We start from the raw sequence: 17,438 nt of genomic DNA, 5'->3' as shown, positions 1-17,438 counted from the left end.
TTTTCGTTTTTCTTCGAGAAGTTTTGCGAAGAGGTGGGGTTTACCCGTGGTACTTCTCAAGGGTATCAATAGGGATGACGTAAACCATAGTCTGACGCCATTCTGAATTCCAAGATGGCGACTTCCGGTTTGGGAAAGTCACTTGAAACCCACTGTAGGGTAGGTGTACCAGTTATGGACATAGTGGTTCCCTATTTCGCCATACGTGATAACATAAATGTCTTCAAATTTTGAATATTTTTGTGTGTTGTAGAAGTTAGATTTAAGATATATCTTGATGCCAAAACATTCAAAAAGATTTAAAATGTGAAAGTTGTCAAAATTTCACATATGGCCAAATAGGGAACCACTATGGCCATAACTGGTGCACTTTCCCTACATGGGTATTTTTGGAACGGGACCGGTGCACAATGGTCGGGCTCCATATAAAGGAGCGGCCAAAACTACCAAAACACTTTTTTGAGATTTTTATGGTTTTTATCATTTCAAAATATACCTCATGTATTATATTATTATGATTATTAATTGAAATTGTATTAACATTTAAATTTCTTTGATTTTTATAACGTCAAAATGACTGAAGTCTAAAAAATGAAAAATTTAACAATAAAATAAAGTACAAAATTCATATTTAAGGAATGCAATATTTTCCCAAAGTTACGCACTATCTGAAAGCTTATGGTTCAACACTTTTATCGAGCATGAGGATGGAAAAAAATATTTGGTTGAAGTTTTAATACTGTGCAATATTACACTTTAGTAATTTTGATGATTTTGAACATGAAAAACAACTCTTGTCGCGTCATGTCGCCGCTATTTCGAATATTGCACTTTAAAATACATCCTTAGATCTTACAAAAAATGTTTAATTTTTTTGCAGAAATTTGCTGATTTGCAAGTTAGAGCTATTTGAATAATTCAATATTTTCATACATTTTGACGAAATTTTTCATACAAAGTTTATATAAAATATATTTAACCACTCTTCATACATATTTTGATCAAACTCGTTCAAATACAAACAAAATTTGTGCTTTCAGCTTAATTTGATAGCATTTCTAATAAAAAAAAACTTTTTATTTTAAAGTTTCGTAATATGTGAATAACCCCTTCTGAAAAAATAAAAACGCCAAATAACATATTCAGATTACATATTTCATCGATAAAAGGCGATAAAATTAGTTTTGGCCAAACTTCGTTTTTTTCCGACCATTGTGCATTGGTATACTTTTTAAAAACTGTCGCGGAGCGCCTGCCAAGGCTTCGTGGAGCATGCACTGAAAACCGCTGCACTAGATCATAAATTAAGCGAGAATCTGCGCATCATATTTTCTTTCCGTGCGTTCAATTTCAGTCGTTCAGCACCACCCCACACTCTTAAAAATTATTACGCTTCGTTTCAAAAAAGCTTTTTGGAATCCGGATATTTATGATCAGTGACATCTCAACATAACAGTTAATTTGTAAATCTTGTTTGTTTTAGAGCCAATGTTTTATAATTTTACCCAGATAATGCAAATTTATACAATGAAAAGCACATGCGCAAATCTCACAAATGCGTGTCAAAATGTTCAACCGTGCAATTGTTTACATTTCCCGACCGTTTTCCCACCCAAACGTCTCCCAACCACCCTCCGCCCAAAAAAGCGATTCGCAAAGGAGCTAACATGGCGCCCGTGGCGCCCACCAAACAAAAACAGCTGACTTTGACAGTTCTCCACGTCTCATCGCGTGTTGTGTTGACGGACCCTTTTTCCTTTCCTTTCGCATCAGCATTTAATGTGACGAAATTACTTTCCTCGCAGAAAAAAAAGTGTGTGATTATTATTTCTCTAATTTCCCTTCAATTCCTCGGCAATGGACGGCTCGAGCAAGCAATTAATCAGCGACTGCTTCCTGCGGACAATCGTGGATGCTCGATCGACGTGAGTATTCTACGCATGATATTTCAGCTCGTGGCACAATGTTGTGAAATAATAATGATTTCGGGATGTCTTGCAGGAACGTTCCGATCGAACCGCCCCCGACAAAGGCTCCAGTCAAGGTGGAACTACAGGTGCTCCGGCTGAAGCAAGACTCGCAGGAGATGGTGATGGACACGTTGCGGGCGATTCACGGAGACTCATTTCAGCTGGGGGACATTTCCAAATATGAGGATCAAGGAGGGCGGATGAAGAAGTCCTACTGGAAGGACCGAGGGAACTTGGTCATTCAGGGCGGGTGTGATTTTTCTGATGTGAAGAAGACGGGGAACTCGAGTGAGGACAAGTTCCGGATGTACGCGCTGATGAAGCTGGGAAGTTACGGATTTGCGAAGGGACACTGCGAGGAAGCGTTGGATCATTGCCAGGGGGATGTGGACAATGCGCTGGAGCTGCTGTTTGGGAAGTACTTTCCCCCGCCGGTGGATTTGGTGAATGGGGAGGGTGATTTCACTGAGGAAGAGCTGGAGCAGATGAGGATGGATGAGAAGGAAGCGCTGGAATCAATCTACGAGAAGCTGTTTGTGGAGAAGGAACGGAATCGGGTGTGGCAGCTAAAGTTCAAAATTGATCATTTGATGGTGCACAGCCCTTCGGAGGTGAGGAAGCAGGAACAACAGCGGAAGAAGCAGGAAGAGGAGGAGGAACGGAAACGACAGATGGCCGGAAGGAAGAAGAAACCGAAGAAGGAGCCCTGCTGGAACTTTGCCAAGGGGAAGTGCAGGTACGGGAACAAGTGCTACTACTCGCATGGTTCCGATTCCGATGGAGAGGATTCGTCTTCCAAAGACAAGAAGGACAAACAGGAAGAGGACCCCAATTGGTTCTTTTTGGAGATTCGTTTTCCGAAGCAGAGCAAGTATCCTTATGAGGCGCCTTTGGTATTCCTGAAAACGACCTGTGCGGATATTCCTCAGCAGTTAATGCTGAGAATCTGCCGGAGATTGGTTCAGGAATCGTTGGCTATCACACAGGACGGGATGCCCTGCGTTTACTCCATTGCGGAGCTGCTCCAGAATGACGAGGAAATCGATCGATTCATCGAGCTGGATCGATACCAGTTCCCAGATCCTCGCCGATCTCTCTTCTATCAACCGGAAGTGGACGAAATGAACAACCTTAAGATTGAAGACCTCCCATCTCACAACCAGATGGGCGTAACGAGTCGAACGTCCGGACCCAAGGCGAATCCGGAACAGCTTCGAAAAGAAGATCTGAACATCATTCGGAAGTTCATGGATAAACAGAACAACGGGGCCTACAAGGATATGCTCCGACATCGGAAGCAGCTCCCAGCCTGGAGTAAAATGAGCGACATCATCTCGGCCATGGAGTCCCATTCGGTTCTTGTTATAAGCGGTGAAACCGGTTGCGGAAAGTCTACACAAGTGCCTCAATTCATCCTTGATAATTGGCTCTACCAGTCCTCCAAACTAGACGGGAAAGTTCCCCACGTCGAAATCATTTGCACCCAACCGAGGCGAATTTCGGCCATTGGAGTGGCCGAGCGAGTCGCGGAGGAACGCGTCGAGAAAATCGGAAACACCGTCGGTTACCAGATCCGCTTAGAAAACAAAATCTCCTCTTCCACCCGGTTAACCTTCTGCACCACCGGAATTCTCCTGCGACGTCTCCAATCGGAACCCACGCTCAGCAACGTGACCCACATCCTCGTGGACGAAGTCCACGAACGGTCCGAGGAATCCGACTTCCTGCTTCTCATCCTCAAACAACTCCTAGAAAAGCGATCCGACCTCAAAGTCATTCTCATGTCCGCCACCCTCAACTCCAATCTCTTCTCGTCCTACTTCGGCGACGTCCCCGTCCTGGACATCCCCGGCCGGACCTTCCCCGTGGAGCAACTATTCTTGGAGGACATCCTCGAGAAAAGTGGATTCGTGTTGGAAGCCGATTCGCAGTACTGCCGCAAGCTGAGGAAAGGTGAAGAGGAACAGTTGCTTCAGGAACTGGAATACGCGGATGTGAAGGCGGCCAATGCCGCCCCGGCCAAATCCATCAAGGACGAGAACCTAAAGATGGCGGATATGTTCGCGCGTTACTCAGGTGAGTTGCCTTCGTTGCAGTGCAATGAGAAGTTCAGAAAGGAGAGATTTATAAGGTCCCTTTTTAGAGACTTTAGTTACAATTTGAATGCAAATCTCCTAAAAGTCTCTTTTTAATTCAAAATGGTTTCTAAAGTTACTTGTTCCCTTGTGAACCCTGGTGCAACATTCTACAAGTTTTGACTCGTATGTAATCATTTTACAGATTCTCAGGAGCTTCTTCTCGGATTAATTGAGAAAAAGCTTCAGAAATTCTTCTAATGATTTCTTCAGAGGTTTCTTCTGCAATATTTTCTGGGACGTCTCCTGACATCCCATCTCCTTCAGAGATTACTAACCAGTGTTTTGCCAAAATGGTTTAGAAATTCCTCCAGAGCTTTATCAAGTAGGTAATGCTTCGAGGTTTTTTTTTTAGAATCTGCTTCAAGAAATCCAGCGCAGGTAATTTCATCATGCTTATTTCCAGAGACTATCCCAGGATTTCCTACTAAGATTTTTCCAGTAATTACCCTAGCCGTTGTTCCAAAGATTCCTACACAAGGCGTCTCATGAATCCTCAAGGGTTTATTCCATTTATGTTTGGTAACTTTTGTAGGAAACCGCACAGAAATACCTTTACGAGATCCTACGCCGATTTTCCAGTCATTCAAATATGACAGTGGTCCTCAGCCTAACTGCTTGGACGGGCCACTTCAATGGTTTCAAAACATGACACGGGCCGCAAGTTATGTAAGATCAGGATAGACAATCTTTGCCGTCAAATGGAAAAAGTCGGCGACGAAGCTGAAGAAAGAATCGTCTGTCATTCAAGCGTTGGATGACTATTTGCTGCAGTGATCCGTCACATAAGCTTTGCGTCATGACGAACAAATAAGCTTCCTTCGCTATGGTAGAATCTTCGTTCGGGAGCTCTGTGCTGACAAAAATATCAATCTTGTCGCCAACCGCCCATTCGGGCAGAGTTGAACACCTTTAGTCTTGTTTACGGCGGATCCAACTTTAGATTGAATCCTATTCGTTCGATTCCATGGCCCACTTTATTTTTCTGGCGTATTAGGGAATGAAAAACGGTTTTCGACCGAAGAAAAGTAGGAGTGATTATTGTAGAAGATGATGTTATTTTTATTTCATCGCAATTGCTAACACTGCTGAGGATTCATTTGAACGACTTTTTATGTGACTATAAAGATTTCTGTTTTTATAAACAGGAAGAACTATGGAATCAAAACCAACGTAGTAAGCCTTGAATCAACAAGACGTGTTTTTTCAACGTCTGGCATTTTACTCTCTCTTTTTCAGGAGGAGAAATTTTCCCAAACTGTTCAAGAATTTGATTTATCCAGTTCACGTGAGCGCTGGAATTGAGGAAGGACATTCCGTCTAGGATCGTTCTAAACATTTGGAGGGTGATCATGTTTCGTGTTCCGTACATTGGTTGGACGTTGGACTGAGGAGGAACTTTTTCAAGGGATCGTTCATTCCTGTATTTTGAAGAGCACTCGAATTTTACGAAGTTTCCAATTCTTTGGTTTTATCAAGTGTCCAATAGTGAAGTTGCTTTGAAATTTATCAAGATTTTAATTGGATTTTGTTAAGTATATTTTTTCTTGTTATTTCCTTTTATTCTTTATTATTAGTTTTAGCTTTGATTATTTTTTATTTTTTTGTTATTTTTTATGAAAGCATGCATATATATTTTACCTTTTATCGATTTTTGATATGCAATGCTTGTGAATTAAATATATAAATCACCCCGTGTGTCGGCATAGTTTATGAACACTCATCAAATGAAAATAAATTATTTTTTTAATTGACAATTGTTTTTGAATAGTTCGTCAGCACAGGTGACGACATACATTTGTCATCGTTTATAATGAAGCCATACAAAATAATGATATTTAAAATCAAAGTTTCATGAGTCGCATCACTTACCAAGGTGAACCCTGATCATGTAACTTTTTAACCCTTCCCACTAACAAAAATCCTTCCTGCGACTACCAAGGAGATGCAGAGATGATCACGGTATCTAGTAACAACGGTAGTCACACTAACATTATTTGTATAATTTTACGGTAAGATACTTTATTAACACTATGTATGATATATTACTATATATTGGGTATTGGGGAGGGGTAGCCTAAGGGAGTTAATTGAACTGTTGACTGGATGAAAGTGCGTGGGGTCGCCAGCCTTTTGTCATGAGAAAACAGCCTTAGTGTTGTCTTCCAAAGGTCTTCAAAGATATTAACTAGCCCTGCTACAACAAACCATCAGGTAGATCCAACCCGGGAGCATCATGACAGCTGCAGTACAACGTCAGTGTACCGAAAAATTTTGGTCCGTGGTACTGTCAAGCTCAATCAAATCATGGAGTAAGCTCAAAATAGGGCGTAAACTAGAACTATGCTGATGGACATAAAAAAGTTTTACAATTTTTGTTTGGCAATTGGAATATCATTATAAACGAGTAATCACCAAATTACGATTCTCTGAAAGGATTTGTACGGCCATCGGGAAGATTTTGTATGGCCCATGAGCGAGTTTTGGATAGTGGTGTGATGTGGTCCGCATGCTGTAAAGTTGCTTATAATAACCGATCCTATGTTCACGAAATTATTTTTTGACCACTTGGCAATTCATACCAATACTAGTTTGTTAGGGATCGTTCAAATATTACGTAACATAACAGGGGAGGGAAGGGGTCTTTTGTAGTGTAACGGTCCAAACAATAAATTGAAATCTTCCATACAAAATCAGTTACTCCAGGGAGGGAGGGAATTTAAATTGGCAAATTTCTTCGTTACGAAATATTTGAATCATCCCTTAGATATTTATGAGGATTATTAATTTATGGAAAATTTACTGTAGTTATCCAGCTTTTAACGAGCGCTAATGGCTGCCGCCAACAGGCTTGCTTTCTGGTAGGGATTGGTCGATTTGACGTTTGGCTTCGGTCCGCTCAATATAAAACGACTCAAGCCAATCGTCAAATCAACCGATCCCTACTAGAAAGCGAGCCTATTTGCGGCAGCCATTAGCACTTTTAAAAAGCTGGATAAGCTGTAAATCAATCTGAGATCATATCCAGCTTTTTGTTTTGCGGTTTTGGACACTTTTATTCTCACACTCACCCCCAGATATCTAAGTTTCAATCAGATAAACTTATTGGATGAACTATCCAGCTTTATACGAGCGCTAATATCACCAAAAGTTAGCCCACTTTTATAAAAAAGGGATTCAGTGATCTGGCGTTTGACATGGGTCGCTTGGTATGGACTTATCCACCGGTGCACCAAATTTACTCAGTGCGTGAATTTGACACTTGACCGAAACACGTGGGGAGCATTGCCCAAGTAACACAACATGTCTCATAGAAATCACAGTGACTCCAATATGACTACTGAGAATGTTCTGTTTCATAGCGATAAAACTGTTATTTATACTTATACATGACTGGAAAAGCGCAGAAGGTGGAGCTTGTGCATCATATTTTTATTGTCAAAATTACGTATCATATGAGTTTAGGTATACTTAAATATGTATTCTACCTTTTTCAACAAACCATAAGCACAACAAAATGTTGATAACATTTGATATTGTAAATGTATTGGGAAGTCGACAATGAAAAATGCAAAAGTGTCAACATTGACAATTTTAATTACAGGATTACGGCTGAAGAAAACTGTTATTTAACAGTAAATTCATGTGCGAATCAAAAGTTATGGTGAAACATGCTTTGAAAAAACCAGCTCGCCTTTTTAAATCGTTTGTTATACATTGTTTTACATCAGACCAAGTAAATATTTGAAAGTAGAGATCATCGGCTTTTACAAATTAATTCATCAATTTCGTTTTCTACTGAAAACACATCAATTTTATTAAACTATTTTTACCATCTTAAAAACTTGGAAGCAAAAATCATATATTGATGATTTTATTAAATTTATTTCCATTGGCAGACGAAAATATCAGATTCGCCCTTATTTCATTTCATGCCATTCGTTGTTTTGCATCCGTCAACAACGAAACAAATTTCCGATCTGCCATAGTGAAAAATCGTGCCGGCAGCGGTGGATGGCCCCATTGTTTACGTTGAATGTAGGTACGTGAAAATTGCGTTATCTGTCACTGCGCGGGGGGGTTGGGTAGATCATACCATCCCGGTATGATTCTGCAGCCATAGGTAATCCTTGCGCTGATGGTGGCTAAATAATCATCATCATCATCATCATCACAGGAAGAACTATGGAATTTCAGGCAAAGTAGATGACATGAAATATCTTAATTCACATAAATATCAATGATTCCTTCAATTTTGTGTGTGTGTGTGTGTGTGTGTAACCCAACTAACACCCACTGTCCGGCAGTGATATTATGGAAGAAATCTTTCTGCAATGTTTTTTGATGCTATTGCAGATAGCTTTAGTCCAGGAGTTAGAAGGTGATAGCTCTATTGCAGATCCAGTGACCCATTTCAGAATGGCTGGAGAGACACGTCCATTCAGAAGTCACTTTCACCAACAATAAGCCCCGCATGTGTGCATTACCGTTATCAAATGGATAATGATAATACAAACACACTTCCAAATCCAAAGATATGCTTTTTTGGAACTGGCACGTATTTAGTATATTAAGGTAACAATACAGATCAGAACAATCTCACCAAATTTCTTGACTACGACGTTGTCGACCCAATAATTCGAAGCACTTCCTTCATATTTTCACTTAGTCAAATAAGACACTCGGTCATCGCTAGACCGCAGGCCCAAGCGGTATTACTGTGCAAATTTTGTCGCGATTAACTCCCAAACATCGAGGCAAACATCAAACGTGATACATAATTTGCATTAAACACTTCGAAGCTACATCGGTTCCATCGGTGGCATTCAAAAACATCTAAGTACTACAATCGCAAAATTAGAGTTTCAAAATCAGCCGTACACCAACACAATACACTACCGATAATTAAAATCTTCACATATTTACTATTTTTGCACGGATTACGCCGGTGAAACTTCACAAAGCAGCACTTTTCTTCTAAATATATGTCGGGTGGCATAGCACTACCAGCCGTTTTGCTCTTTCATCGGCCGAATCGGCGGAACCGAGATAAACGTGACAGCGAATTCAAAAACGCAGCCGCTCGCGCGCACAGCCTGCTGCGATCCCATCAATGATTCCTTCAATTTTGTGAATCTTTAAATATTTTCAAACAAGTCAAAATTCAAAACCTACCTAATACATTTATTAGAAATTTATGAGGTGTCCGGTCTTTTTTTGAAGACTAGGATACATTGTAAAGCCATAAACGCTGAACGGTTCTGGGAAGTGAAGAAATTTTTGGAAGTTTGAGGCTATTTTGAAGCCCTTAGTCTGCCGATACATTTTTTTTTTGGACTCGAAATAACTGTAAGGTTTGAGGAATTTTGGGATGTTAGACAAAATTCAAGCTATTCCTGAGCAAATAAACACAGTCCATACCTCATTATTCAATCAATTGTTGGCCATGTAGAAAAGCAGACGAATGGCCTGTAATTTTAGTAGTCGGTTGCAAGAACATAAAAAATCAACCGTTGTTATCAATAATTCACTACTTGCGGGCCACTTCACATTGCTATCCAAAATTTGTTTGCTGGCCGCACAAAAAGCTCTCGAGGGCCACATGCGGCCCGCGGGCCGCAGTTTGGTGACCACTGAAATATGAATTTCTTCAAGAATTCAACCACGGTTCCTTCCTGGAATTTCTCCGAAAATTGCTCCAGGGCAGTGGCGCGGGAAGTGGGTAGGACAGGTTTGATTTGTACTACGCACACTAATATCTGGGTAGGACAGTCAAAAAAAAATCAAAACAAGATCAGCAGGAAGCTTGAAAAATAAATTAAATTCTATATACATACAAACGCGATCAACGTCGTACTTATTTGTATGGAGAATGGAAGACACGATTGTCGTGACCAGAGCAGCTTTATTTCTATTAAATCCGCTTCTTTCGACGGCCGCAGTGAGGAACACACTGGGCGCCGATTGCTGCTCTGCTGTGTCTCGACGCTTTTTTTCATTTTCATTATGGCTCAATCTCTTATACTACATTTTCTCTCACCCCTACTCTCTTATTTTCATTTATCTAAAACTGATAATTCATGAATGAACTTCAATATATGTTTAAAGCGCTAAAATGTGTAGCTATTTTATTTGCAATCGTTTTCAATTGTATCCAAATTTATTTCCTTCATTTTTACCCGCTACTTATGCAAATTAGATGGAGAAAAATACTATTGAAAAAAGTTTAGTTATTTTTATTTGCTTTGTAACACTTTAGACTATTCAACATTCCATTCACCAGTTTTTTTAAGTTTCGCTTCATGTTATCTTATTTTTATGGAAATTCTTGCCGGCATGTTACTCCTTTGTTCATTTGAAAAATGTTTGTTCTCCAATATCTATTTTTCTATCACAATCTTGTTTTCCCGAACTACAATTCCTATTTTACCATTCTTTCCGGATACACATCCCTTACACTCTACTGAAAAAATGTTATCCTTTGAGATCTATTTCTAATCAACCACTACCGTAAACCGTCCTTTATCCTACCAGTTTACAAAACCAAACATTCATTACTTCACATTTCTCAGTAAGGGTTCATTTAAATATAACGTAACGCAATTTTCTTCAGCAAATCTGTCCTTTTTCTCGCCAGACTGCATTTTTAGTTCTACTAAACTGTCCTTTATCTCGCCAGTTAGTACACTTATTTTTGCACCTAATCCATCCTTCTCGCCAGATATTTTTTTTAAATATCCTTATTTTTATCCTCCATTTACTCATAAAAAATACGATTTTTTTAAATCATTTGATTTTCCTAATATTCTCATATTTCCATCATGTACAATCACAATATCATCCAATATTATTCAATAGTAATCGCAACCTAATCCTTTAGATTATTTTAAAATCCTTTAGCGCATTTGCCATGACAACAAATTATTATGTTTTTTTTTTCTTTTCTTCTCGCAAATTTGCGTTTTACCAGACTGCATTTTTTTTTGTTACTGAAAACCGGCCATTATTTCGCCAGATTGCAAAACCAAACATTCATTTAATCACATTTTTTCGGTAAAACTGTGATTTTTATTCTCAGATCTTTTTCTCAGCCTGTTCGCCCTATCTCTCACCAGTCTGCATTATTCATTACTGCAAAGCTGTCCTTTATCTCGCCAGTTTGCAAACCAAATACCTATTCGTTTTATCACATTTTTTCATTACCATTGTGTTTTTTTTTTCTTGACGATTCTGTTACTGAGAAAGTCTGTCCATTCTCTCGCCAGACTGCATATTTCATTACTGCAAAACTGTCCTTAATCTCACCAGTTTTCAAACCCAAACATTCATTTTTTCACATTTTTCAGTGATACTGTGCATTTCTTTTTTTTTTTTTTTTGTTTCAGCAAATCTATCCTTTCTCTTGCCAGACTGCATTTTTACTTCTGCTAAGCTGTCCTTTATCTCGCCAGTTAGCACTCTTATTTTTGCTGCAAATCTGTCTTTATTCTCGCCTGATTTCCGATAGCTTATTCATTAGCCTTTTCAGTTAAACTGTCCTTTATCTCGCCAGTTTAACTCTGTTCTCAGCATGTCTGTCCTTTTTCACGCCAGACTGCCAAATTCACATTACACTTACTTCTGGGAGAATATACTGCGCCAATGTCGTGACCAGAGCAGCTTTATTTCTATTCAATCCGCTTCTTTCGACGGCCGCAGTGAGGAACACACTGTGCGCCGATTGCTGCTCTGCTGTGTCTCGACGCTTTTTTTCATTTTCATTGTGGCTCAATCTCTTATACTACAACGATTTCATGGTTTCTCATGCCTAGTGAAGCGTTAAAGGGTTTATGCATGAATCCCAAAAATTTTGGCTCGTTTGAAGAACGATTTAGAATATCTATAGCGAAAACCTTGGAAAACTAACTGTAACAATTGTTACATGAAAAACTAATGGAGCAATCCTCTATGGCATATCTTTGAATCATTGGTTTCTAAAAAATATCAACGACCTACCCTGTATATGTTCTGGGACAAATTTCCATGAGTAATTCATGAGAAGTTTTTGGAACATCCATAGAGAATTATCAGAAGATTCTTGAAGAATCGTTGGAAAAGCTATGGATTAATCTAAGACCAATGAATAAATTATTTGATCCCAATTCGGATCCACTACCGGCACCGATTCCAGGGAAATGGCCATATCTTGGTTGTTTCTGGACCGATTCTAATACTTGGCGCCCCAATCGCTTCAGAATTTGATCTTTTATCTTCATGTGTAGTAAAATTTTGATTTTTTAGCCGAGACCTTTGCTAAAAACACGACATAATTTTACTGCATAAGACATGCTTCCGGAAATCCGGATTACCACCGGTATCCGGTGGTCATAGTTCATCTCCGTGGATGCACCTCAAAACTAGATCAGTTGACCCGTCCATTACTTCTTAAAGAATTGAAATCGGTCATTTTTTGTCAAAGTTACAGCATTCCAAAGTTGGCCCAATTTTTGCCTGTCCCAGTTATTTTGACAACCATCATTTGCAATACTTTAAAAATGGGGAGGGTACAAAAAAAGGTGGGAGGGCTCCCTGCAAATCTTATTACAACTCTTCATATTGTATTTAAAGTTAAAAACATTATATGGCACATGAATTCCGCTGTCCTGAATATAAAACACTTATTGATTAGATTAGATTTTTAAATAAAAAATGCAAAAAGTTCAAGTATATTTTAAAAATGACCTGGGGCAGACACGAACATTCTGAAAACGCCATTATTTTTGTTTATTTTTATACTTTCAAGCCCGGGGTGTCCGGTCTCTGTGCATTCAGATCGACTTTTTTTGTCGAACAGTGTAATTCCTCCAATAGTTCCTGCACAATTTCTTTCTAGATTCTGCCCAATGTGTTTCGAGAAATTCCTTTGGAAAACCTTCGAAATACTACCTCGAGATTCGATTGATTTTTAAAATCATATCAGAAAATTATCTATGAAATCTATAAAAACTTCTTCGAAAGTCTAGGAGCTCTTTCAGAATTTCTTGTTCATAAATGATGACTTTAAAACTTACACAGGTTTTGTTATAGGTTACTGAAGGATTTTCTTCAAAAAATACGTCACTGATTTTATTCTCAGAAAAAAATTCTTGGCATTTCCCTGGAGACATTCCCGAGAGAATTCCTGAAAAAAAAATCAATACTTTGGAAAATCTCACTGAATAAGTGGAGGAATTTCTGTAGAGATCTTAGAATAAATCTCTAGAGCAATTGCTGAAGGTAAATTCAGGAAATTATAGATGAAATCTTACATAAATCTTACATAAATCCTAGGAATTTTAAAAAATGTTCTGACCAAGCATCTTGTCCCAGAAAAAAACTATGGATCACTGGATAAAATCTTGGAAGAATTGGGACTTTCTTGAAAAATTTCTCAATGAATTTTTGGAGGATTTTGTACGATTTCCTTGGAAAAATCCAGGCTGATTTTGAGGTATCCTAAACAAAATTCACTGGGAATAATAAATAAATATACCGTCAAACGGGGTAACTTGCAATAATTTTCAACTTCAAATCTACATGGATGAAAAATTTGAGGATACAGATGAGACAAAAACCATCTGGTACCGTAATCGCCACGTAAATAATACCACGCGGTAATAATTTTGTCAGTATTTGGTTTTCTGGGATCAGGAAAGATGAAAAATATACATTTTTAATGCTACCCCTGATGTGGGGTAACATGCAACACACAGTGCTATCTAAAGTAAACTATTAAAAACTTAACCTATATCATGTTATTATGATCATTTAATAATTTTCTGCAGTAAAAGTATGACAATAATCAGAAACATGCTACTCTACTCTTAGAAAACTAACAATTATTGATTGAATTATGAGTAATAAATCAATTCCATTGAAAACTCCATTGGCATTGCATAGGGTATCCACATGAGGAAATTTTAGCGTATCATAAGTCTTAAAGTTATTGGAAAGCAATTGAAACGTTTCAATGCTACTTTTCTACAAATACAATGGTATTTTAGGTTATACTTCACATAGCTTACTTACTTGATACTTGATGGGCTACAATTCGCTAAGATGAATCTGCGCCGAATAGATGAGTCTTCTCCACTGGGCTCGGTCCTGGGCCAATCGCTTCCAGTCGCCCTGAACGTTAAGTGCCCTTAAGTCCTCCTCAACCGCAAAAAGCCATCGTGTGCGCGGCCTGCCAATATTATCTTTGCTTGTCGTTCTTCCGGCATACGGGCAACGTGACCAGCCCAACGCAGCCTGCCGTGTTTTATGCGCTTGACAATATCCACCTCTTTATACACTTGGTACAACTCGTGATTCATGCGAGCCGCCAGATGTCGTTTTCTAGTTTACCGCCGAGTATTGTTCGCAGCACTTTACGTTCAAACACCCCGAAAGCTCTCCGGTCGACTTCCTTCAATGTCCATGATTCATGGCCATATAGGACAACCGGAAGGATCAGTGTCTTGTATAACGCGAGTTTTGTTTTCGTTTGCAGGCTACGGGACTTCAGCTGGTTACGGAGCTTGTAGAAAGCCCGACTCGCAGCTGCAATACCTCGCGGGTAACATCATTATCGCATGTCACTAGTGTTCCAAGATACACAAATTCTTCCACCACTTCAAACTTTTCACCACCTAGCACCATTTCGCTACCACTAACACGTCCGGACCCACTTTGACCACCAGCTATCATGTACTTCGTTTTTGTGGTGTTGATCGTGAGCCCAATCCTCGCTGTCTCCCTCTTGAAAGGCACGAACGCCTCTTCCACTGCCCGACGGTCAATCCCGATGATGTCGATATCGTCCGCAAAGCCAAGGAGCATATGAGAACGTGTGATAATGGTACCGCTTCTCTGCACACCGGCTCTCCTGATAGCACCTTCGAGCGTTATGTGAAACAGCAAGTTAGAAAGAGCGTCACCCTGTTTCAATCCATCTAAGGTTACGAACGATTACGAAATCTCGTCCACCACCCGCACACTTGATTTCTATCCATCAAGCGTTGCACGAATCAGTCTAATCAGCTTCGCCGGAAAGCCATGTTCGGACATAATTTGCCACAACTCGTTTCTCTTCACTGAATCGTACGCTGCTTTGAAATCTACAAACAGATGATGAATCTGCAAGTTGTACTCCCGGAATTTATCTAGGATTTGACGCAGGGTAAACATTTGATCCGTCGTTGATCGGCTCTCTCGAAAATCAGCTTGGTATTCGCCGACAAAGGACTCCTCATACGGTCTCAATCTGTTGAACACAATTCCAGACATGATTTTGTACGCCGAATTAAGGAGTGTTATCCCTCGGTAATTGGCGCACTCCAGTCGATGCCCTTTTTTGTACAGAGGGGAAATGAGACCATTTGGCATTTGTTCTTCCTCCCATATCCTCAATATGATACGGTGAAGGAGTTCGTGTAGCTGCTCACTTCCGTGTTTGAGAAGTTCGGCCGGGAGCTCGTCCTTCCCAGCAGCCTTGTTGTTCTTCAGCCCATTGATAGCTTTTTTTACCTCATCTAGCGTTGGAGGTTCCACAGCCTGTCCATCGTCATCGATTTGAATTCTGCTACCAGATCCACTTCCATTATCTCCGTTCAACAATGACTCGAAGTACTCTTTCCACCTGGCGGCCACCATTGTTTTATCCGTCAGCAAGTTTCCTTTACATAACTTATACATATTTAAATCAAAACGACGTATCACAAACCGTCTTAAAATCGTTTCTGTTGGTGTTTTGACATAATTTTCATCATATTTTATGCAGAACGTTCCCAGTGACAGATCTGAAAGTTAATTTTTATACAGGTTTTCAAAATTATTCATTATTTTCATGAAGAAAATAAAACTAAATCTAATAATAATGTGATTTATGTAAATTTCCTAATATTTAGTACCAAATGTGTATTGAATTAATTAAGCTGCAAAAATGTTAGTGTTACTCAACAAATGTACGTTATTTTTTTCCTTTTGATGCGTTTTCGATGGCAAAAGGCAAGAAATATCAAGCAATTGAGATAAAAAATTGCTGTTGCAAGTTGCCCCACAAGGGTAGTCAAAAACGTTTTTGAATTTTTATAGTGTTTAACCATTGGAATATCAAAACTTTTATATTGTCAATTTGTACACTACTAAGTACTGTAACTAATAGTAAATGCCTCAAATGACATATTTCTACCGTTTGTGTTGTACGAGGAACGTTTTTCAGCATTAATTTCATACAATCCAACGTGTTATATGATGTTCACCTCCAGCAAACCAACCAAAAAAGAAACAATACCCAAACCCTCACCAAAATCTTCTGTTGTATATCTAAGGTCAATAAATGGCGGAATAAATTATAATAATTCAACTCAAGGCTGAACGAAACGACAATTCCGGGAGTTCAAGGCTGGTAGGGTCTATTCGAATGCAAGTATCTATTTTTGATGGAAGGTCTTTAAAGTTCCTATTTTACCTAAAACAGTTTATTTTTTCCTCATTCTGCTTGCAGTGAATTCTGATGCAAAAGTCTACAGGTTCCAAAGAAACCTTCAGAGACTCGTACACGACTTTTCTACAGATTCTTCAAGATTTTTTTCCCAGGTTCCTCGAGTTAAAGCTTCAGGAATTATCCTAGTGATTTCTCCAAACATTTCAGCTGGAATTCTTTCAAGGTAATACTACGGGGAACTGTCCTTGTCCTGTTCTAGATATATTTCAACTAATTATCACAGAAAATCTTCCGACGATTTTTCTAAGGATGTTTAGAGCAGTCTTCTGAAACCATTATTGCGCAAGAGAGATTTAAAAAGCATTCCTTGAAAAATTTCATTTCCTAATGATGAATTTGAATCCTCGCATTTCAATGCTCCTATGATTATTTGATCTAGAATATTGCATCATTGATGCAAATCATTTCAGGGGATCTGGATTAGAACGTTTTTTGTCGTTTAGATATAACATCACATAATTTGAAGTGATTGTTTTGATAAATAAATGCTACGGAAACTTTCTGATTTCCCTATGACAATCCCAAACGAAAGAAAAACTTTTTTCGACGGAAAAGTATGTGTGATATCCACGCTTTTTTTTAAGAATGTGTCTAGAAGGGAGAACTTCAAGAAAGAATAATTTGAATGAAGTGGGTAGTTGTTCATCAGGAAGCTCTTAGTTGAGTTCGGGAAAAGAGGAGCGTGCATTTTCCATCTCCCTGATTTATTGATCAAAGCAAACGGAATGCAAAGGAGATTTTGAATACTGATTAAATACAGTACACCAGATCCTTCTCTATGAAGTAATCTTCAGTTATACCTGAGAGAAAAGTTTGGCAAACACCTGA

The 17,438-nt window shown here is 39.0% G+C and overlaps 1 protein-coding gene across 1 annotated transcript in view; it reads left to right on the top strand.

Moving 5' to 3' along the window:
- Positions 1-1,709: 1,709 nt before the first annotated feature.
- LOC5577436 (putative ATP-dependent RNA helicase DHX57) overlaps positions 1,710-17,438 on the top strand; it is a 33,055-nt gene continuing 17,326 nt past the window's right edge. Inside the window, exons 1-2 of the mRNA XM_001663313.2 lie at positions 1,710-1,925; positions 2,002-4,046. Coding sequence (XP_001663363.1) covers positions 1,858-1,925; positions 2,002-4,046 — 2,113 coding nt within the window. The 5' untranslated portion in view covers positions 1,710-1,857. The remainder of the gene's footprint in view (positions 1,926-2,001; positions 4,047-17,438) is intronic.

The sequence above is a fragment of the Aedes aegypti genome, chromosome 3 (assembly GCF_002204515.2).
Source record: "Aedes aegypti strain LVP_AGWG chromosome 3, AaegL5.0 Primary Assembly, whole genome shotgun sequence".
In the NCBI taxonomy this organism is placed as follows: Eukaryota; Metazoa; Arthropoda; class Insecta; order Diptera; family Culicidae; genus Aedes; species Aedes aegypti.
The sequence above is the reverse complement of the archived record's forward strand: the minus strand, read 5'-3'. Positions and strand labels throughout refer to the sequence as shown.